Genomic DNA, 22,207 nt, shown 5'->3' on the forward strand with positions numbered 1-22,207 from the left:
GAGGACGTAAATTGCACAACCTAAAGTTGGCTTGGTTCTAATGTCCAGCTACTGTATGGCCATAAAAAACAAAAAGACAAAATTCGAGCTGCTTTGGTTGTGCAAAAAGACACTTTTGGTGGAAAGAGGACGGGTGGAAAACCAAAGCCCAAAAGTGTTAAATGTCCAGTAGGCGTAACTGCACATTGATCTGAATTTTAGAGCCATGAATTACCTGACTTGTTCTGTAGAGGGAGGAGAAACAGGAGTGGTAAATCTAGCGTAGGGACATTGTTTTTTTATGAATAGGCCCCCTCTCCTGTCTCCAGGGAGACACTTTCAACTTCTGGCAGGAGCCAACAGTGTCGGCATAGAAAAGCCCACTATGGGGTCACCAGGGAAAGACAACAGATGTTACTGATTAACTTTGCTCATGGACCCCTAAGCAAGTGTTTTCGGAGTGCTTGCAGATGGACACAACAAAAGTTGGACGCGGTTAAAATTTCACGTTTAGTAATATTTTATTTGGAAAAATAGTCTTGGCTAATTCCTTCATTCAAAACGAGTAATGGAGACGGTAACGTAACAATTTGTACAGTACAATCCCTCTTAAATAACATTTTCTTAAAAAACAAAAAAGTCCCATTGACCTGAAGTGCCTTTGCAAATATTATCATTTTTAAAAAAAAGCAACTTAAATACTCATAACAAACATCACAAATATACAATAGGAAATAAACATAACTCAAAATCATTAAATTAACATAAATTAAATCATAATTTTAAATCATAACTTTTTCTTGGTTTTTTTTTTCCTGTATTTTACAAAAGGACAATCTGTATCAAAAAGCTTTTTTCTTTTTTTTTTCATTAAGACAAAGGTATTTATGTCTCAAATTTAAAAAAAAAAAAACAAAATGAAGAAATGAACAATACAATGTCATAAATGGTTTGCAGGGCTCGGGGAAGAAAACACACTTCAGTTTACACAGTGATCAAGTATACATACAGTCTTCACAGGTGTGGCAATGGGTGCACTGCCCATGTGAACAGCCTCGTGAAGAAAAGGCCAGTATGGCCAAACATCCACCGTTTGATGCAGTTCCTGCGCTCAGCAACGGCGTGTGGGTTAGAGAAAAGGCTGGGTGCAAATGTTGCAGAAACGTGTCCTTTTAAAAGTTCCTTCTTTGCCCCGCTCCTCGTTAAAAGGCAGAACAGAAAGCTAAGTGGCAGTTTACTTTAAACCGTAAACTTTTTATTTTTTTTTTAATGTTTTTTTTTTTACCCCGCCAGTTCTTATCCCACAGGCCGCCGCTGCCTGCGCTTATTTTCCAGTAGAGAACCAGCTCACTCTGAATATCAGTTAAACATCTCAATATCAGCAGCAGTCTCAAGGTGGGACACCTCCCCCTAGGGTTAGAGCAGCATCTGAAGGAGTTTAAAAACTCTCCCATAGAGCAAATGAGCAACGGGCAGCCCACTGGTGGCGTGCTAGACCTGGAAAGGATCAAAAGACCAAAACCGTTAGTGGTTTTTTTTCCTGAAATACTTTTTACGCTGACAGGAAAAACAAAGTGAAAGCAGAACGTACCTCAGTTGCAATTATACATTCGTCCTTCTCGTCTGACATGACAAACACAGATTTGTACTTGGTGTCCGCACATGCGGACATTTCTGGGGCTTTCTTTTCTGATGCATCGCTTTAGGAAAGAAAGAACAACGTCATCCTCATCATATTCACAGCTTTGGTTTCAGACTATCGTTGAGTGATTGTTGCGTTTTCAATAAGAGAAATTTACCATTTTAAACGTTTGCTGCGTTTCTCCTCAAACTCAAACGAGTCCATGGATTGGCACTTGTCCTTGCAGGCTGCTTCCAGCATGGCCTCTTTAGCCGCCTGCTCATTGTTAACCTCGCGTACGAGGTTGTAGTCTGCAGGTGGATGGCGACTCTTGTAGCTGCTCCTCCCCGGTGGAGATCCTTCATCAGGGTCAGCGCTGCAGAAGTCCATCTTCTTGTTGATGTTTTTGACGCCGGGCATCAGCATCACACTGCCCGCCAGGTCTCTGTCACTGCGGTGACAGTTGTTGGTCAGGTTATTTATTGTCTCTACCTCAGCGACCGTCTCAATTTGACCGCCACGCTGGACTTTGGAGCGGAAAAATCCAACAAGCACAGCACACCCTGCCAGCAGCAGCAGCACCAGGGCCACACCCGACCCAACAGCCATCCACGGCACCTCTGACCCTTGGATGGCATCGTGCTCTGGAAGCAGGAACTGGCAGTTGCGGCCGCCGTAGCCAGGAACGCACGCGCAGACGTAGCGGTTGTTTCTCTCGTGGCAAGTGGCCCCGTTGTGGCAAGGGTTGTGTTCGCAGCGGCTGATTGGTGAGCTGCAGTTGCGTCCGGTGTATCCTGGCGGGCAGGTGCAGGTGTAGCCATTAGGACCCTCTTGACAGGTCCCCCCATTTTGGCAAGGATAAAGTGAACACTCATCTCCAGTGTGATCGCAGTTCGCGCCAGTGAAACCATCTGGACACTGACACAGGTACGAGTTGACAAGGTCCACACAGCGTGCACCTGTGGATGAAGGAGAAGCCTAAAGTCAGTGTATGTGGGCAACGATGTCATAACATACCTGGTGGGATATTCAAGGGACACTGAAGCAATATGCACATCTCCAACATGAAACGCGGGTACAGGGGGTTTACACTGCGTTGGACTCGTACCGTTGGAGCAGGGGCTGGAGGTGCAGTGGTCAATCTTCTTCTCGCAGTTGAACCCTGCGTATCCTGTGGGGCACTGGCAGAAGTAGCCTCCATCAGGGTTGTCAGCACAGCGGCCACCGTTAGAGCAGGGCCCATCAGCACACGTCATGGCACTCAGCTCGCAGTTGTTGCCATAGAAACCGTGCGGGCAAGTGCAGGTATATGTGTTTTCCAAATCCTGTGGGGGGAAAAAATAGAACAGGCTTGACATCGAGATCTGTCTTGCAACTGCAGCTGCTACAAGCTGGATCCTTTGAATTTCAGTTTGCTACATAAGGTGTTTGTCTGATTGTTGAACCCGTGAAGGATTTTCTGGTTCAATGTGAAGTCGAGAGCGCACACGAATAGAAGGCATTGAGGAGACGGTGTGAGGGGTCAGGCGAAGAATGTGCCAGACCCCGTTCACAGTTTACAGGGCGTCTCTGGTCTTATTTCGGGTTGGTGTAAGTCGACCACACAACACTTACAGTGCAGCTTCCTCCGTTGCGGCAGGGGTTGCCAGCACATTCGTTGACCTGGATCTCACAGCTGGCCCCAGTGAAGCCGGGCCTGCAGGAACAGGTGTAGCTGCCCTGTCCAGTGTTGCTACAAGTGGCGCCATTCATGCAGGGCTTGTGGTGAGTGCAGTAGTTGAGATCTGGAAAGACACAGCAGCACATGTGGATTAGCCACAGCACTACACATGGCAGGACAACAGCAGCAGCGACAGAACGTCTTTTTGTCCTCTGGCACATTTGACTCCCTCCTCTTCCAGTGGTTTTTTGTTTCCTGTCCCTGGCCTCCTGTCTTTGCTATTCATCTCGAGACAACTGTTGCTCTGGTTTTGTTCACAGAGCTGTTGCCTTTGTGCTATATCTGGATCTATTACCAGCTTTTTTTTCCTCTCCCATTTCTGTCTGTAGCCATAGAAATTCTGTCGAGGGACCAGGACCAGGATCTAAAAACCTCACGTTTCACTATTTTCCACATTGCTCATCCCTCAGTCCCCCCTAAACTCTTATCACACGCTCTCCCCTCACCTTGGTTGCAGAAGAGTCCCCCCCAGCCCTCCTGACAGTTGCACTGCCAGGGCTGCTGGCAGGTCCCGTGGAGGCAGCCCGGGTAACGAATGCACTCGTCGCAGTAGCGGCCTTTGAATCCCACTCTGCACCTGTTGTTGTCCAATTAGGGGGGGAACACCGGTCAGTCCACTCACATTACCTCATGTGTCCTACTAATTAATGAATGCATCAGTGAACCAGTGGGGAAAACATACTTGCATTCTCCGGGTTTCTCACAGAAGCCGTGCTCTTCATCGCAGCCTGGCAGACAAATTGCTGCAGAGGAAGAGAAAGAGAAAAAAAACCCACACATTTTAGGCCCAAAGTGACCAAGACAAAACTCGGGTTCGGGTTCTTTTAGTTTGGCTTTTAATGAACTAAAACTTGTCACCAAAAAGCCCAAAGTAATTGAAACAAAAGTAAGGAGGGGATCTTAAACCTATTAGCTGCTACCTATTCTCATTATCACCATGAAAGAATGTTCTGCTGTTGTACACAGACAAAGGAGGGAGTGTGTGTGTGTGTGTGTGTGTGCGCCACAGAGTGCTCACACACACGCATACAGACCCCTTCAGCCCACCCCACCACCCTCTTTTTTTTCTTCTTTGCTGCGGGTCAAAACTCTTTTATTCATTCTCTGTGCGCACACACACACACACACGCCCCTTAATGTCTCGGATTGGGGCAGATAAGAGTGGACAGCTGGCGAGTGTGTTGCCAGTGCGCGACAGCTGCTCCATTGTCTCCTCCCTGCCGGCAGCTGCCCACTTCAAACAATACCTCCCCTGCCTCGGCCAATCAGCGCCCGGCCCAATCCGAAAGTAACCAATCGGAAGGCGGCATGTAAATTTATGGCACGCGTGAGATTATTCCCAAAAACTTTCCTTAGAATAAATCAAGTGGTCGTGTGTGTGTGTGTGTGTGTGTGTGTGTGTGTGTGTGTGTGTGTGTGTGTGTGTGTGTGAGGGGTAAGGAGAGGGAGGAGGGCTTGCGTGTGGTGTTTACGCACAAGTTGCCTTCTAACGGCAACCAGATCTCATTATAGAAAAGTTTTTAGATAGTTTTTTTTTTAATTATTATTATCCTATGTTCCTATCCTATGAATTTTTTTAAGATGAATCCTACTCACGTTCGGTGCAGTACTGTCCCTTCCACCCGGCGTCGCAGACGATCTCCCCGCGCTCTCCACAGGTGAAGTGGCCGAAGGCGTCGTCTCTGGGCCGGCAGAACACCGAGCAGCCGTCCCCGTAGTAGTGCTCATCGCAGACGAACCGGTATGAGTACTTGAGCTCCGTCCTGCCGCTTGTGTGCAGGTCCTGGGACCAGTCCTCTCCCACAGTTAGATGCCTCTGAGTGGCCATGGTGCTGATAACGCGGTCTGGGTTCTCTAAAGCACGCGCGTGGAGACAAAGTGGTGGCTTGAGTCGTGGAAATGTTTAAATGTGTTAGAAAATTGAAAAACGCGGTGCGGCTGTAACCTACCTGTGGAGAGGTCGTCTTTGGAGTCGGCGTGTAATGCCTCAATGATTAGCGAGAAGGTCCCCTGGGAACACAAATGGCTTCGTGAGACAGGTGGCCAGCGGAGATGCGGCGATAACATCAAGCAAAAGCTCGAGGCGATTGTGCCACACACTCCCTGTGCTGAACTGCACAACCTGATCCGTGAAACTAGATACGTGTAAACTTTCTGCGCGCTCAACCCCAACTTGTGGTCCCAAATCGTGCCGCAGCTCGTGTTACGCACGGATTTATTCAAATAAAATTAAAAAAAAATGGCGCGATTTCACTGCTTTGACTCACGCTGAACATGAATGGCTGCACTTACCGGCCACGTGAAGCCGAAGTTAATCCTGATGGGGTTAGTGAATGAACTCTCCGGGATGGCATCGGGGACCTGGAACGAGTTGGAGCCGAGCACGGGCGTCACCGCGCCGCCGTAGGTGCACGGAGGCTCCGGGGAGGCGTTGGGCTGGTAGTGCTTGAGACAGATCCGAAAGAAGGTTTTACATTCGCACTGCTGCTGGAAAGACGAGGTCAGGCCTCCTTTGCAGCAGTTTTTGTTGCCCTGTACTCCCTTCTTGTTTAGGAACTCCTGCAACTTCAGCTCAAAAACTCCCGAACAAAGCCCCTGCGGAGGAAAGCAGCAAATTATCGGCAGCTATACACACAGTAAGGCACGTGTGTGTGTGTGTGTGTGTGTGTGTGTGTGTGTGTGTGTGTGTGTGTTGTGGTGGGAGTGATGCGGTGGAGAGGGGGCGATGCGCATTGTTTGGAAGTAATAGAAATGCAGGAGCTTACCTGGCACAGCAACATGGACATGACGGCAAGAGTCAGCGGGATGACGCGCCCCATAGTCAATAAATACATAATAAATAAATAATAAATAAAGTAAAAAGTTTCGGGGCTTGGCTTGTCCTCAGGTTGCCTCCTCCTGTTTAGTCCCTCTGAAGATGATGCATTGAGCACGTTTCTGTCGGTTTTCTCATCAACTGCTGCTGCTGGCGCTGTCAGCCACGCCGCTGGCGTTCATGTCCCGAGGAACAACCAAAAAAAAAAAAAAGAATAAATCCCAAATCCTAAAAATAAAACCACAAAATAAGATGTGTGAGCTTCTGCGAGGGAGCAGTGGTTGATTTAAAAAAAACAAACAAACAAACCAAACCAAAAAAAAAAACAGAGAAGTCCTCCAGTTCCGTTTTAAAGCGTTAATCCAGTGCGTAAAGTCAGAAAAGTTGAGCTCCTTATTTTTAAGAAAGTGTCAAATGTTAAGAAGTAGCTGTTTGTAAGAAGCCAGGGACAGATTCGTCACTGGGCTTTCATGCTTCCTTCTACCTCCCAACCGTCTTTCCTTACTGTGAACTATGCGTCTGTCTCCAGCAAAGGCCGCCCGCAGCCTGTTATATACGGCCTGGCACATGCTATGGTAATAACATGCAAATGGTTCCCTCCTCCCCGACTTCACCTCCCAATCTGGCCCTGCTCGCCACAATGGGAAACCACGCAAGTACCACAACAGGCTTCTCGGCAGCACTGCAACTTTGCAGCACACGTAGCGGTCACGTCTGAGCCCGAACGTGGGGACGTGCGCGAGTGTTTTGGCTGAATAAGGAGTCGAACTTGATGAGAGCGCGATGTGACGGGACATTCACATTACAGCCACGCGCATTGTGAAAATGCCGCATGTTTGGGGGGGAGAACACTTAAAATTCACGGGATTTACTGGAAATTGCTTTTTCTATGTTAAACGTGGGATCAAAGTAGTTCAGTGAGACGAGGGACATTTTCGATGCCACAGTTCCTCTCGACATGAGGATGTTAATGACTCGGGGTTTAATTGATCCGTCCAGCTGTTGCCTCACGAAACTCTTTGTTTTTGGCATCTTAAGATGTTTAGGATAAAATGCCAAAAAAACAAAAACAAACTGTGGGAAGTTGATTCAAAAATCTCCCTCAAAAAGAGTAAAAAGAAAAAGAATCTTCTTGATCAAACCCTGACTCGGTTAATTGTTTACACTCCTCCTCCCCCCTCCTCCTCCTCTCTTTTCCTTCTCTGCATGCGCACCCGCTAAATTTTGCTATTTCTGGTTTGTGGGAAGAATTTGTTGCTTTGAATTGACTGAAAAGACCAAAGAAAACATTCCTTGGCAGCGCAGTGCGGTGAGGTAAACGACTTGAGGGGCCGGACTCCTGCTTTTCCATTTTGTTCTCCGGGCTGAGCTCTGTGTGTGCGTGTGTGTGCGTGCGTGCGTGCGTGCGTGCGCGCAGTAGAGAGCGCGCGCACCGGAGTCGCTCGCGTGGCCAACATGAGGGGGAACTTTTGTTATTGTGTGTGTGTGTGTGTGTGGTGAAGGAATAAGTTTGCCTCCCCCCCCCAGCTGTATGGTAATTCGCCCAGCACCTGCTCTCCCCTCAATAACAGCGTGCGCGCGCCTCCCTTGACTAAGCGCGTGCCCACGGATCCCATAGCCTACACAATACTCTCTTTGCCCCCCGGCTTCCCCCCTCCCACACACACTTATCAGGGCACATTAAACAAACAAAACCGGACAAATATGGCGCATATTTACGTTTTCCTTCTTCTCCTCTTTAAATATTGAACACATTCTATTCAGCACCGACGGGTCAAACACACTCGGTCTATTCTTTGAGTCTTATTTGTGTTGAGCTGGTGTGTGCACGTGGATGCGCGCGCGCGCACCTGAATAAGTACCACGAGGTGGTGGTGGGGGGGGGGGGGCTTCTTAATTAGGTCGTTCATTAAAAGGGAGATTTTTTTTTCCCTGCGGGCCTAAAGCGAGCTCCACGTACATTACGTCACTGCGCAGTGAGCACGCCACGGCTGCCCCGGTGTCCCTTACCTGCTGCCATTGGAGCCCCCCCCCACTCCTTTCAGGACCCCAAAGAGTCACATGCTTCCATGTTTTCTTCCTAATTGCCCGCACGTCTGATGTCACCCAGCAGCTGATTTGTCCGTAGTTACTTATTACCTCTAATCAATGGCTGCAACAGCCAACCAAAGTCCTCCTCCATTAATAAACCTGTCCATCTCCCCTTTCACGGAGGACGCAGGCTGAACCGTGGCCACCACAATTAATCTCTGATGGAGACAAGAAAATCAATTATCTTTTCTGGCAAAGAAAATAGGTCTTTGGTTATGAAGGGAAGGTTTTACAGCTTCTGTGCTGAACAAGTCTCAGCTGTGTGTCAGCTCGCTGTAACTTTAATGAACACGTCTCAAATCAAAACGAAACCAGCCCTGAATTAAGATCAAACGTTTCCTGCAAGAAGTTTTGCCGTTTGCCTGTTGTGACTCGTGATCAGTCCACACACTAGGCCTGTTCCAGATCGGAACGCGTAGAACCAAAATGAAGACGCAGCCCACTTTTGACACACTTGTCTCTGCACTCTCTGTCCCTTTTGGCCAAGATGCTGCTGGCTGAGCTCTGACTGTTTAACTAAAGTGCTACTGTAGGGGGCTGCTGTAGTTTAACTCCTGCCCACCAGTAGCTGCTCCGAACAAAAAAGGGTGACTCGGGGTCTGACTATTCATCCATTCTCTGCGCTTTAATTTCCATTGATTGTGAATGCACGAGGGAGGGAGGAAGGGGGTCTCCAGTGAAGGACCACGACACGCCTTCAGACGCGGACAGACCCTTACGAGCCATCTGCCACTAACTGCGCCCCCCCATCCACATCCAGAAACTACGTTTATTTCCCAACTTCCCTCCCTCCTCCGCACGTCTCTATGCGCCTCTGTCCACCGGCTCCGTCTACACTCAACTGGAAGCATGTTAAAGGCCCTGTAACGGTATGGACCCTTCGGGGCCATATGGCGAGGGGGAAGCCAGGAGGGTTTTTTCTTTCTTTTTTTTTGTGGACCCCGAAAAAGATCCACCACATGGTCACTCGTGGGAACGTAAACACGGCGCGCATCACACGATATCGATCATCTGAAGCGGTGATTGGGCAGAGGGAGGAGGGAGGGTGATGCTATTTGATCAATGATCAATTCGCTTTTTTTTTTTTTTTTTTTTTTGGTGAAGGTGGTATTGATTGGCCCTGGAGTGAAAGCTCCGTCCCGCGGTGACGGCGCTGCGGTGGGTTCTGCCCTGAATGAGGCAGAAGAAGCAAGGCAGCACAGCAAAGACGGAGGAGGAGGAGGAGGAAAAGGCGAGAGGGGAGGGGAAGGGGGGGGCTAAAATGTAGGCCCTACTGAAAAGCTGAAGGAACTGGCACGTTTGAATCAGCACTTTCTCAGCAGAGAAGCCTTTAACACACGCGCGTGCTCTACGTGCTCAGTGACGCAAGCGCGCAATATTGTTACGGTGATAAATAGTCCACGTTACTACAGGATGTGCTGGATTTGGCTCTTTTCAAACTTTTGGAGATGATTGAACGTGGACCTGTACTGTCTGCGTCTGTCTTCTACCTGCTGAAGCAGAGATCAACAGGCTCCTTTGTGTCCAGATCAGATTACTGCGGCCAGCTGCTGGAAGAAGGGGGCCACAGGCCAGATCCGCGGCTCCCTAGGGCCCTCCGGGGCTCCGGGAGGCTTCCCACGGCTCCTCGAGGCTCCCGGTCCGAGCTGCTGTCTAATTTGCATACGCCGCTGTTAGTGGAGACGTGCTGAGCTTAAGTTTATGGGAAGAGTGCCGCAGTAATTACGTGGGGGGCCCAGAGACGCGCCTGCAAGTGTGTGTGTGTGTGTGTGTGTGTGTGTGTGTGTGTGTGTGAGTAGGGAGTGGGAGGCAAAGAGGGATGAGCTGTATTGGCAAGTCGCGTGCCAGTGTTTATGAAAACACATGTGCTGCGCGCCCCTGCACGACGCACCACAGCATATGCGGCTGTCCACGAATAAAATCGATAATAATTCGTCAACTCATACTGTGCCCGACACGTTCACCCACAACAAAGGGTCCTGTTAGAGCTGATGGCAAAAACCTAATAAATGAAGTGATTTATAAAGTTATTAGTTATTAAAGGGGTAAAAATCACATTAGCCAATTGACTGCGGCCCCTTTGGGGATATTATCTGCTTATTATAGTAATAATGAAGGGTCAATTTAAAGTAAAGGTAAAGTTTGTGAGAAGTATTTTCTAAATCCTAAATTTAGAAAAATGTTACAGATCAAAGTGTTTGGGTCTAAATGACATTTAGAGGACGTTGTAATGTTTTGACCACATGTTTTAAACTGAATAATTAGGCAAAACATTAGAACCACCTCTTAATTTAAAATAAAAATCCATGGTCTCTGTATTGACTCACTTATTGAAGTCACAAAGACACAGACTACATCCTGGTCCTTATCCAGCCTCAGGAGTCAGAGCATCCAATGCTATGTTACTCTCTGTGATAATGTGGAGCAGGCTCAGGCCTTAACTCTCAGTACATTTACTGAGCTGGTCCTGGAGCTTTGTGGTCTGCAAACAGCTGTTGGTTCTGAGTCAGTCGCTCTGCCAGTAACTCAGCACAGTCCGACGAAGGACTGTGGACGAAGACGGGACCATTTCCTCACCATTTTCTGAGGTGGTGTTTGAGTAAATGTCTCAACAGCTGTTGGATGGGTTGTATATAAAGTGTTGTTCCCGTTATTCATGGAGGATTGGATTTTAAACATGGCGATTGATTAATTTTGCACTTATTGGTATTATCATCAAACACCTGAAAGACTTTTGAGAATTTTGATTATTAAACCAAAATGTAAAATTCTAATTATATTAGCACATGTTCATCAAAGCCGTGTTGTAATAATTATAAATCAAATTATTCAGCAACCGTACTTTTACTTGAAGTATTTTTTTTATTTTTTGTATGTTACTTTAAAGTGCAGCTGCTAAATTCTACGTTGTGACCGTCAGACTCGTATTTTTCTTCTGATTTTATTCGCGAACGCAGTTGCATCAACTCCTCAGGTCCAAACCTGCGCCACAGACTGTACGATTCTCAAATATTTTGCGTCATACACGGGGTGAAAAAAAACAAAAACCACACACTTTTCTGCTCTATTGTTCCATCTTGGCTCAACCATCAGTGTGAATGATGAGTGAGTACATGGACACCCCCCCCCCCCAAATTCTAACTCTCCCTCTCTATCTCCACCACCATGAGCATCTGCCCAGAAATGAACAGATGTAGGCACCTGCGTCGTGGGCCCACATATGCGCACAAGTCCCCCTCTTCAGGACCCCCCCCCCGCTTCCATGAGACCCAGAGCCCACCACAATGGGGAGAGATCAGGGATGCAGTAACCAAATACTGCCTATCCCCCCAGGACACTCGCTCTGTTAGAGGCTTTGTCACCAGTTATATCAAGTGGCTGCACCGAACAATCTGCTGTATGACTGCTCATTTGAGACATAACATAATTCAGAGGGACACAGGGGCGGTGGGAGGAGGTGGGTGGAGGTGGAGGGGGGCGGGCTGGGTGCTGCAAAGAGGTGGCTGCCTGGATAATTTCTGTGGCTCCAGTATGAAGCGGTGGGTGTTTTTTTAAACTAGCAGGCTCAGGTTTTATTGCAGTTGGGGTTCGGTTGAATGGAATCCAGTTTTGGGATAAGTGGCCGTTGGGCCTGTTTGGAGGGCCCGGGGGTGGCAGGTGCTAGCTGGGGTAGGAGGATGAAAGAGAGGCTTGTCAGAGCAGGGTGGGTACGAGACCAGGTTACACATAAAAAGCCTTGTTTTTGTTCGAGAAAAGAGGTCCAACAGCCCACTGGTAGAGCAGCGGTGGATAATGGCTCCATAATAGCCCCCCATCCCTATCTCTCAGCTGCCACTGGACGACAGAGGATCCACACGCACCTGTTGTCGTCCCCCTATTGTGTCCAGCCAGCGTTAGAGTACACCTCAGGAATGCTCCCTGTCCAGAGGCCTGCCTGCTCGTCCCAGGAGAGAGCTTAGGCACGGTGGGACCATGGGAGGGTGTCAGGAGTGTGTGTGTGTAGGAGCTTTGGAGGGGGCCGGCAGGGAAGCTTTAGAGGACAAGAAGAAGGAGGGGAGGGGGAGGTGGAGGTGGAAGGAGAGGAACGAAGGGAGGGATGGTGCGTTCCTACAAAGCCAGTGTCCTCTCTCCTCCTGTCCAGAGAGCCCTGTCCTAAATCACTGGCCCCAGGGGGAAGGCTCTCCATTGTGAAGAGATGGCCCCTGCAAGCTGGGCCGCCAGCTGCCACTGGTGCAGCGTCAGGCCCCCCCATACACACACACACACACACACACACTCCTCCCAGCATCCCCTCCACCTTCAACACCATGACAATGCTCCCTGTGGCCGGGGCCACAGAGCATTAAAAAGGACTTGGAGGAGACTCTTGAAAAAGGCCACAGTGGAGCACCAGGTTTTTTGGACAAACATTAATAATGACAAACCCTGAGCAGGGTTACAGTCCACGACACGGCAACCGCACCATTGTAACCCCCGGCCCCCCTCAGAGCGAGGCAAACAGAGCCCTCAGTGAGAGGAGGTGTGCTGGTGTGTGGGACTTACTGTGGTTTGTAGTTGAGACTGACAAAGATCCACTGGGCTCCTCTTCGTGGACTTTAGAGATTTAAAATCCCAGACGCAGGTCTCTTCTCACACGTCCCCCGAAGCAATGAAAACATGTTTTCTCTTTCGTTTTGACAGATGCACCTTCAGAGATCATGAGTGTTTTGCGTATGAAACCTAATCAGGTGCCAACCTTTGGAGTCACGTCGTAAAACTGGCAAAGTTCACCGATACTGGTCCCTATCAAGTCTGATGTCACTTATCTCTTATCAGCTCAGGGTTGCAAAGTAACCACGCAGTTAGGCTCCATTTTGCTGCTACTTCATCCTTTTACTGCACAAATTAGTTTGATAACTATACTGAAAAGTGTGATTAATAAATAAAGGTTATTGATCCTCTAGTGTAAAATTCACGTCACCCGCACACAGGCTGTAATAATTAAGTGGTGAGCACATGAATGCATCAGGACTTATACCCAATGATACCACATCCACTGATGTAAAATGAGTTTTCTCAGCTGATACTTGCACGTTAGTGCATGTTAGTGTACACACACACACACACGTACACGCAGAGCATCCAGAACGTTTTCCCACCGTTTGTTACGTTACAGCCTTGTACACAGAGTTGTCTCGTAGCCACTCCTTTGTTATCTTTGCTACGTGCTTAGGGTCACTGTCCTGTCGAAAGATGAACCGTTGCCCCAGTCTAAGGTCCAGAGCTCTCTGGAACAGGTTTTCATCAAACATGTCTCTGTACATTGCTGCATTAATCTTTCCCCTCAATCCAGATTAGTCTCCTAGTTCCTGCTGCTGAAAAACATCCCCAGGTCTACAGGCAATTCCTTAAACTTCATGTCTTGGTTTGTGCTCTGACATGCACTGTTAACTGTGGGACCTTTATACACAGGTGTGAGCTTTTCCAAATCACGTCCAGTCCACTGAGTTTCCCACAGGTCGACTCCACTCAAGGATGATCAGTGGGAACAGGAAGCACCAGAGCTCAACCTGTGTTCTTATCCAGGGGTTAGATAAAGTCTGCCCACACTGACACACTGGGGAACAAAGTACTTTTTAAAGACAAGAATAAAAGCATCTCATCCATTAATCACAGGGATAAAGTAACATTACGTTGAGCTTTAATAGAGCTGAAGCCTCCTAATCACATTTTTGATGCTGATGCTGGTGAACGTGAGTGTCCCGCTGGGTTATTACATGTAACTGCTCCACCATTTCTGCTAATACAGGATGTAAACCACCATCAGCAGCAGCCTCTGGTTTGTAAAAGTCAGAAAACTTTGTCAGAGTTTGGAAAATCATTTCAGAAAATCAAATCTAACTTGAATGTGTCTTTCAGCATGTTGAACTTTTACCTTGTTTTTTTTTTTATGACCAGCCATCTTTACCGTCACACGTGACACTGGATTACACCCTTGTTTTTCCGTGGATAATGAAGAGCTGGGCCCAGTAAGCGCAGCAGAACAGAGCTCCTCGTTCACATCACTTAATTGAATCAGCTGTCATTTTGAAGGATCACTTTGTTTATTAGAAGTGAAGTAGTTCAGTTGCACCTGATGAGCAGGCGCCGGCTCGCCAGATGTAACTGTTGCGGATTCACTAAATAGACACATTCACTGAGACTTTTTTGTAAAAAAAAAAAAAAAAGCCTCCGCCGCCGCTTCTGCCGATCTGTAGGAGGATTTTCCCATCCATGGCTGAGGGAGGCGCACTCCATTGTGCAGCTTCTAATGAAGATTGTAATGATGGCTTGTCCATCTTTGATAAGAAACAGCACGCCCCTCATTAAAGGGCCCGGGGCCCTGGTTCTCATGGATGCCAGTCCTTCCCCGAGGTTGGACAGCAGGCGAGGGGAGGCGAGACGACACCCGTGGCACACGCCTGTTGACCGAGCCACAAAGCAAAAGCGTGTGACACTCGCCCCACCCCCGCTGCTCCCATTGTCCTCCTGTGGGTCCCACAGACAAGACCAATCCTGGTACCCTCCCACCCCTCACCCCTCTCGGCCACCCTCCCCTGCTCGCAACCACAAAAACCACAGCGCACACACTTCTGTCACTGCCCAACACACACACACACAGTCCCCTTTCTTCCTTTCCTTCTCTTCCTCACAATCAATTTGATCAATCAGCTGATCTTTCTCACACTGGCAGCAGGGGTTGGCCCATCACCTTCCCCCACTGCTTTACCATCAGCTGCTATGTAAGGTGGAAATCCATCATTGTGTGTGAGGAAGGTGCTTGCAGCCATTTCCATATGCACACACAAACACACACGCTTAGTGGGGTGTGTGGTTTTTTTGGGGGGGGGTGGGGGTTCTAATTTACTGATTCACATGCAGACAGTATTTCTTGGTGGTGTGGAGGGTGTGGCAGGTGGGTAGGATCTAGGATTTTAGGGATGCTGAGTGGTGATGGTTGCAGGATGGAGGAGGAGGGTGAGACACGGGGTGATGGGGAGGGAGGGTTGCCGCGGCTGCCGGGGTCAGGCCTGTGTGTCCTGGGAAAGTTGGGTTCTCCATTTAAATCTGCACATGTTGTGGCCTTCTGGTGGCTGCATGAATGCGCACGGTGACAGATGGCACCGGCCCATAACTATAGAGTCCGAGCACCCAAGTCCCCCGAGGGAGAGAGAGAGAGAGACAGGCAGAGAGGGAAGGAGAGAGGGACAGAGGGGACGAAGTGGAGAATGTAGCGCTCAGCTGATCCCATCAAAAAGAGCGATGAGGGAAGGAGGAAAGGCAGGAGGAAGGGGATGACAGTGTGTGTTAGTGTGCGTGTGTGTGTGTGTGTGTGTGTGTGTGTGTGTGGGGGGGGGGGTCCCTTAATCCCAAATTCTAAATTGAGTTAATGTATTTGCTGGGTCTGCAAACTCCAAAAGGAGGCCCAGGGTCCCCCAAGATTCTGATTAGATGTCTAGTTTATCACATGTTGGGTGAGGAGGGGGAGACTGTTTGTACATGAGTAGAATAGCAGCTTTGTATGTTATGTGTGTGGACAGGGTTTCTGGGGGTCTGGGTGTTTGGAGACAGCTTCTGGAGCAGGGCTGTCTCCTTTCACATTCCCCGTTGTTTTTCCACTGACTCTTCATTAATCCTGTTAAGCAGCGATGTCAGCGCCTGGTTAAAGATGTTTTTCAGAAGATTCACTCTGTCGAGGAGCCGAGAGACATGTGAGGACAAACGGGGAGTCTCATATTTATATGACTAAACTTAATTAAACATCTTCCGTTGGATATACATGAAACTAGCTGACTTCACTAGAAAACTCACTGCCTCTTCAAAAAAAATGGTCAAACAATGCAAGCTGGGAAGTCAGGCACAAAAAAAAAACCCCAAAAAAACCTTTCCTGTCCCTGTCTGTGCACTCGAGGAGCAGATGGACGCATTGAATCAGTTCCTGCAAATGCCAGTTCCCCCAAACTGTAATTGGGTGCATTTTTTCCTACTTTAACCGTTGAGATTCACGCTGTACCACTGGGACTCCTGGTACCTGGAAGTGATCACCATTTATTTAGTGGTAATTCATGCGAAAGCGTGACATAAATGTAGATCTGGTCACCTTTTCACCTGGGTTCACATATTGTCCTGTAAAGTTTGTGTTTGGTAGAAAAGAATCTGCAGGGAATCCAGTTGGAGCTTTGTGTGGAATAATACATCACAGAGCCAGACTTAACCAGAGCAGCCTGCAGCGATGCAGCGGAGACCAGTCGGCTCGGCGCTAAGGTGGAACTGCATAATGTGTGTGTTCACATGTGTGAAATGCTGTCGTGTTCTTTGCTGGTGCGTATGGTTTCACTCCCACTCATGGGTGTTTTTTTGTGTGTGTGTGTGTGCTTCTCAATGCATGGCAACAATTTCTGCCTCCCACACACACACACACACACAAACACAGACACACACACACCGCAGATTGCTGCTTTCTCACCATGTTGTTTCAGCCTCTTCAAAAAAGGAGTGAAGGTGCACGAAGAGCCTGGTTCATTTTGTCTGTTTTGACAAGAAAAAACACAGATAGTTTCGTTTGTCATTTTTCATGTTCAGTCAAACATGATCTTCAGTGATTAAGGTTTCTACCGTCCCACACTGTGTCATTTTGGTTGGTTCGAGCCTGTTTGTGGCTGGCAACACTTTATGGACATATGGAGCAACAGAGGGTTTTTGTCATTTTTGTTTAGCATCTTTTTGTTTGTCTTCTAACTTGTTTGAACAAAAAAAACTTCAGAGGTTCTGGCCCATAAGATCCCCTAAGGTTTTGGGCCCCTGGACCCTGGTGTCCGACCCATTCAATAATAATAATATTATTAATAATAATAATCCATCCAGGCTATCAAAGCATACTGGGTCAAATAACCAGGCAATGCTTTCTCTAGGATCTGCATGTTCTCCAAGATGTTGCAGGAAGACGTTTCCGTGGTTTTCATGTAGACAGTGCAGCTATTTGCATGTTTTAAACCCTCAAAATCTCACATCAGCTCAAGCGTTTACATAAAATTTGCTCACATCGCTGAAAACCGACACAACGAGCTGGATTAGGAAACGAAACGTGTATGTTGGTAATGTTCCTTCTGTTGATGAGGAATTCATGCAAACACAGAAAGGGTGGATTTTCCTGTTTGCCTCATTAGTTTTTTTTCTCTCCCAACACTCGCTGCAAATCTTCGCTCTCTCCCCTTTTGATGTTTTAATCTCCTCTCAGTCCCAGTGTCTGTGTCTTTCTGTCCCTCTGTGGACGCAGGATGCTCTGCTCACAGTGATGACTAGTGATGATTCATGCTGCATCAAGTTGTGCCTCCCGAGCCCACAGCTGATGCGATTCCACCGCCAGGGGTCGTCAGTCCTCCACATGGACCGAACACACACACACACACACACACACACACACACACACACACACACACACACACACACACACACACACAGGGCGGGGGCTGCAGGAGGTAAATGTAAGATGGTTTGACTGAGTGGAGTTTGGAGAACAGAAGCACTGAGTCAAAATAATAAAGAAAATGATTATAATTTTTATTATTATTTCTGCATCAGCAGATTTTGATCTAAATGTTATACAATCAATTGGCAGCAAGACTAAAAGAAGATAAAAACTAATGTATGTATGTATTTATTTTTATTATTATTATTTTCTTGGCCGACAAATTAACGTATTTACAGGACAATTAAACTTAAGAAGATATATAAATAAACGTATTATACATATTTAACTGTCTGAATGGACACGTACTGTACATCGATCTCTTTGGGAGGAAGCTGCAAAGCTTCGTATGGTGCACGTTTAAGCCTCTTAGGATTCACGCGCGCAGCAGATGCGTCACGGAGGATGCCAATCAGGAGCTCGTGCTGAGCGGAGAAACCCGACGGCTGTGACGCTGCGCGCTTCAAATCCCTGTCACGGTTCACAAAAAATAAAGAAAAGACGCTTAAATATTCGTCGGCGGCTCAAAGAGCAGCGGAAACGCGTGAGCTGGTGAGGACACCACCTCTGAACGGCCAGGAAATTAGTTCATGTCCGTCGGACGTTGCTATGCTCCCTCAGGACGTCGGAAAGCACAAGCCCCGTCGTGTGTCGGACCCGGTGGGCGGCGGAGACGGTTCCCCGCTTCCGCCTCGGCGCCTGAAGAACCGGGACTTCCCTCTGAGCGTGAAGCGCCGACGCTCCGGCTCCGCGCCTGAGCGCAAGGTGAACTGCGTCCTGGTTGGAGACGGAGCGGTGGGCAAGAGCAGCCTGATCGTCAGCTACACCACCAATGGATACCCGACAGAATATGTTCCCACAGCGTTCGACAACTTCACAGGTAATGTGTGACGTCAGGGCTTGTTTAGCGTTTCCCCTGCGCCTGAAGGTTCAGGGTCGAGGCGTTAGTCCCATTTCAAGGTCTACTGTTCTAAAGCCCGTGGATTGCGTCCATGCACGCTGTTTTGCTGTGTAACACGCCTCGCGCTGTCTCTTGATCTTCTCAGTGGTGGTTGTGGTGGACGGGAAGCCGGTGAGACTGACGCTCTGTGACACAGCTGGACAGGTGAGCTGCACCTTCTCTCTTCATAATCACAGGAACTTTTTTTTGGATCTTCTAGTGCAGATCGGATCAATCAGATTCACATGTCTTTCTCCCCCCACCCACCCCCCTGGTTTGCCGTGACAGAAGTGGGGGCTGTTTGATGGATCGATCAATGTAAGTCATCGGTGATCAATAAGTAGCTGTCAGCAATTAATCCTGCACTGAACATTCGAATCCCGGGCTGAAACCCCCTTAGTTTACCCCACAGTTAGAATCGCCCCCTGTGCTCAGCCACCCACCCCCCCACCCCCCCCTCAGTGTCACCCTGTGTTTGTGTCACCCTGTGTTCTTTATGTCCAATGGCTGGTTCTCCACCATGGTTCCAGATTTCCTGATACAACGTGAAATGTTAAAGATTTGGTGCTTTGTTCAAATTCAAAACGCAGCATGTCTTCGTAGAAAGTGTCCCCGGGACTCTGGACCATCCAGAGACACTTTTACAGGAGCTTTTATAGGAGAAGATCTTTTGGTCTATGTGGGAAAAGAGCAGAGAGGAACAAATTGTCTATTTTTTTCTCCATCAGGACCATGTAGACAAAGATTAGCTATGATCCAACAAGGCTTAGAGTAAATCGACATTTGAAGCCTCCTCGGTGTTTTGGCGGCTGCTGGTTTGTTTTCCCTTTAGCATCAGAACAAAAGAATAAAAGAGTGCGAATCTGAAGCCAAATTCAGCCTCACAAAAAGACTTTCTACTTGAAAGAAAGAACCAAAACCTTGTCTGTGTGATCAAATCCTCTGTGCTATTGTTGTCCAAACTTACTACAATAATGGCAACAAAAAGGCCAAAATATTTGAAATAATCCATAACAGAGACAGAGACCAGCTTTTTAAGAACGTTGTTGACTTTTAATTATTCTGTGTTCTTTGAGCTGTTTTTCAAAATGAATGATCTCAGTGTCAGTCAAGACAGTGACTGACTCACCTGTTCGGTTTTGGTCTTTCCCATGTCTTTCCGTAGGATGTGTTGACATGAACCGCCTGCAGCTCTAACCCTATTCTCTCTTTCATGAAGGATGAGCTCGAGCGCCTCCGGCCGCTCTGCTACAGGAACGCAGATGTCTTCCTCCTTTGCTACAGTGTGGTCCGTCCCTGCTCCTTCCGCAACCTGATCAACAGGTGGGTTCCAGAAATCCGGCAGCACTGTCCCGGTGCCCCCGTGGTCCTGGTGGGCACCCAATTGGACCTGAGGGAGGACGTCCAGGTGCTGATCCACCTGGCAAAGAACCGGGAGCGACCGGTGAGCACGGAGGAGGGACAGCGTCTCGCCCAGGAGCTCGGGGCGGTGAGTTTCGCAGAGTGCTCGGCCCTCACCCAGAAGAACCTGAAGGACGCTTTCGACTCAGCCATCCTCTCCAGCGTCCAGCAGACGGACAGCGGCAGCATCCAGCAGCAGAGGCTGACTCTGAGGAAGAAGACGCCCGACAAGATCAGGAGCCTCACGGATACCTGGTGGAGGAAGATCAACTGTCTGATGGGAGAGCAGAGCTGCAGCCTCAAGTGAACCTGGGTCACATCATGTTTGCAAAAACCTGGTAGATTTGGTTTGTTGTAGACAGAAGGTGCCATATGCAAGTTTGTGACTCACGGAAACCATGAAAGGATGTTAGGTCAGGAAACCTCATGTTTTTCTGTCCTGGTGTTACCTGCGGATCACAGGCTCCACGTAGCCTAGAACAGACACTAATAATGTGGCCAGACCCAGGTTTGGTTTACTGTGAGGACTATGGTCTATCCAATCTTAGTTTGGACCGAATGTGTGTAAATTCCAAAACCCCCTGTACTTTGTGAGTCAGTAGATTATTAATTTATTTCTACATGGATTTGTGGTTCGTACCAGCTGTTCACAGGATCCTTTCATTTGACAAAATAAACAGCTCAAAGATGAAAATCAAATGTCAGTGACCAGAATTTTAGTGCTGCAAACACATCACCAGCTTCTTCAGAGCACCTGCCCCACAGCGCCTGTTAAAATGACCCCAATCAGGAGTGTGAATAAGGACCGAGTTTCCTCTGGTCACCTCAGACCCTCTGACCCCTACCATAACATACCAGCTAGAGGAAGAGCGTCACTGAGGTTAGTTGCCTGTAATCTGTAGGTAGGCTAAAGATCATTTTGCTCGGCTCCTGTGGCCTGGTTGCAGCCTGTCCTAATAGGAGCAGACAGGACCACCTGGACCGGATTAGACCAGCAGATGGAGCCTGATTCTTTTTACACCACAGCATCACAGCTCCAGGAGCAGAAGGAGCAGATTCCCCCTCCTTCAAGGGCTTATCTAGTTCAAATGTGAGGCCAGAGTGTGAGGGAAACGTATTTATAGCACATCACAAACCGAGGTTCTAAATACCACCGTCATCCTGCGGGTTTACACTAACATTGACCATCATCACAAACCACATCTCCTCAGCTGTAAGTCACTAAAACTCATCTGAAAACATATATTACACACATTATTGTAACCTTTAGGGGTCCAACGGCTCGTCACTGGGACTGTACCTGTCACGCTGGGTACTTCTTTGTACCCTTGTGGTAATAGCTGTACTCATTATTCAGCACCATGCAACGTGAGTCCACATTTAACTTAGGAATAATAATTTTATTTAAAATAGCAAAATTTCATATCCACAAATCTACTCAAAACTAAAACTGAACTACTACTGTAAGTCTACTGAAAGTAGTTGGGAACATATGCACCTTTCTGGCACAAAGTGCATCCAGAAAGTTTTCCCAGCACTTAACGTTTTCCACATTTTGTTATCTTACAGCCTTATTCCAAAGTGGATTCAATTCATTATTTTCCTCAAAATTCTACAAACAATACCACACAATGACAACGTGGAAAACCTTTGTTGGTAATCTTTGCAAATGTATTAAAAAAATAAAAAGCGAAAAAAAATCACACGTACAAAAATATTCCTCCCTGACGAAGGCCCTTCTCTCTCTTGATCGCTCAGTTTGGAAGAGTCCTGCTGGTTCCAAACTTCTTTCGTTTGTGGACGATGGAGGCCGCTGTGCTCATTGGGAGCTTCAATGCTGCAGATATATTTCTGTGCCCTTCCCCAGATCTGTTCCTCTATACAATCCTGTCTACAGGAGATCCACAGACACTTGCAGACACTCAAAATTGAGCTCTGGTGGATCCTGTTTCCACTGATCATCCTTGAGATGTTTCTACAACTCGTTTGGAGTCCACCTGTGGGAAACTCGGCTGATTGAACGTGATAAGGCAAAGCAAACACCTGTGTCTGTAGAGCTCCGATCTACAACCAAGGTTTGGCATTAAACAGACAAGTAGGTGTGATGTAGTTTCCCGTCAACGTAAATTAAGACGTAGACTAATAAAATAAAC

At 47.9% G+C, this 22,207-nt stretch overlaps 2 protein-coding genes across 2 annotated transcripts; one reads left to right on the forward strand and one right to left on the reverse strand.

Annotated features, from left to right (window-relative positions):
• Positions 1-468: 468 nt before the first annotated feature.
• Positions 469-12,931, reverse strand: dla (deltaA). Its single transcript, XM_067499275.1, has 12 exons — positions 12,769-12,931; positions 6,086-6,363; positions 5,613-5,915; positions 5,270-5,330; positions 4,917-5,174; positions 4,003-4,063; positions 3,767-3,897; positions 3,215-3,384; positions 2,709-2,925; positions 1,779-2,559; positions 1,571-1,679; positions 469-1,476 (listed from the first exon to the last, which is right to left on the reverse strand). Exons 2-12 carry the CDS (start codon positions 6,152-6,154, stop codon positions 1,471-1,473), a joined length of 2,166 nt encoding a protein of 721 aa, XP_067355376.1. The 5' UTR covers positions 6,155-6,363; positions 12,769-12,931; the 3' UTR covers positions 469-1,470.
• A 2,689-nt stretch (positions 12,932-15,620) lies between these two features.
• On the forward strand, positions 15,621-22,207 carry LOC137124386 (rho-related GTP-binding protein RhoU-like). The gene is made up of 3 exons (XM_067499283.1): positions 15,621-18,593; positions 18,760-18,818; positions 19,873-22,207. Exons 1-3 carry the CDS (start codon positions 18,323-18,325, stop codon positions 20,359-20,361), a joined length of 819 nt encoding a protein of 272 aa, XP_067355384.1. The 5' UTR covers positions 15,621-18,322; the 3' UTR covers positions 20,362-22,207.

The sequence above is a fragment of the Channa argus genome, chromosome 3 (genome assembly GCF_033026475.1).
Source record: "Channa argus isolate prfri chromosome 3, Channa argus male v1.0, whole genome shotgun sequence".
Classification (NCBI taxonomy): Eukaryota; Metazoa; Chordata; class Actinopteri; order Anabantiformes; family Channidae; genus Channa; species Channa argus.

What these genes read in the sequence shown, in the direction of transcription:
- dla (XM_067499275.1), bottom strand. Translation starts at nt 6,154, where the DNA reads ATGTATTTATTGACTATGGGGCGCGTCATCCCGCTGACTCTTGCCGTC. An exon ending in TGTCCATGTTGCTGTGCCAG is followed by an intron (nt 5,916 to 6,085) that starts GTAAGCTCCTGC and finishes TTTCCTCCGCAG; the next exon opens with GGGCTTTGTTCGGGAGTTTT. An exon ending in GGGACAGTACTGCACCGAAC is followed by an intron (nt 4,064 to 4,916) that starts GTGAGTAGGATT and finishes CTTCCTCTGCAG; the next exon opens with CAATTTGTCTGCCAGGCTGC.
- LOC137124386 (XM_067499283.1), top strand. Translation starts at nt 18,323, where the DNA reads ATGCTCCCTCAGGACGTCGGAAAGCACAAGCCCCGTCGTGTGTCGGAC. An exon ending in AGCGTTCGACAACTTCACAG is followed by an intron (nt 18,594 to 18,759) that starts GTAATGTGTGAC and finishes TGATCTTCTCAG; the next exon opens with TGGTGGTTGTGGTGGACGGG. An exon ending in TCTGTGACACAGCTGGACAG is followed by an intron (nt 18,819 to 19,872) that starts GTGAGCTGCACC and finishes TCTTTCATGAAG; the next exon opens with GATGAGCTCGAGCGCCTCCG.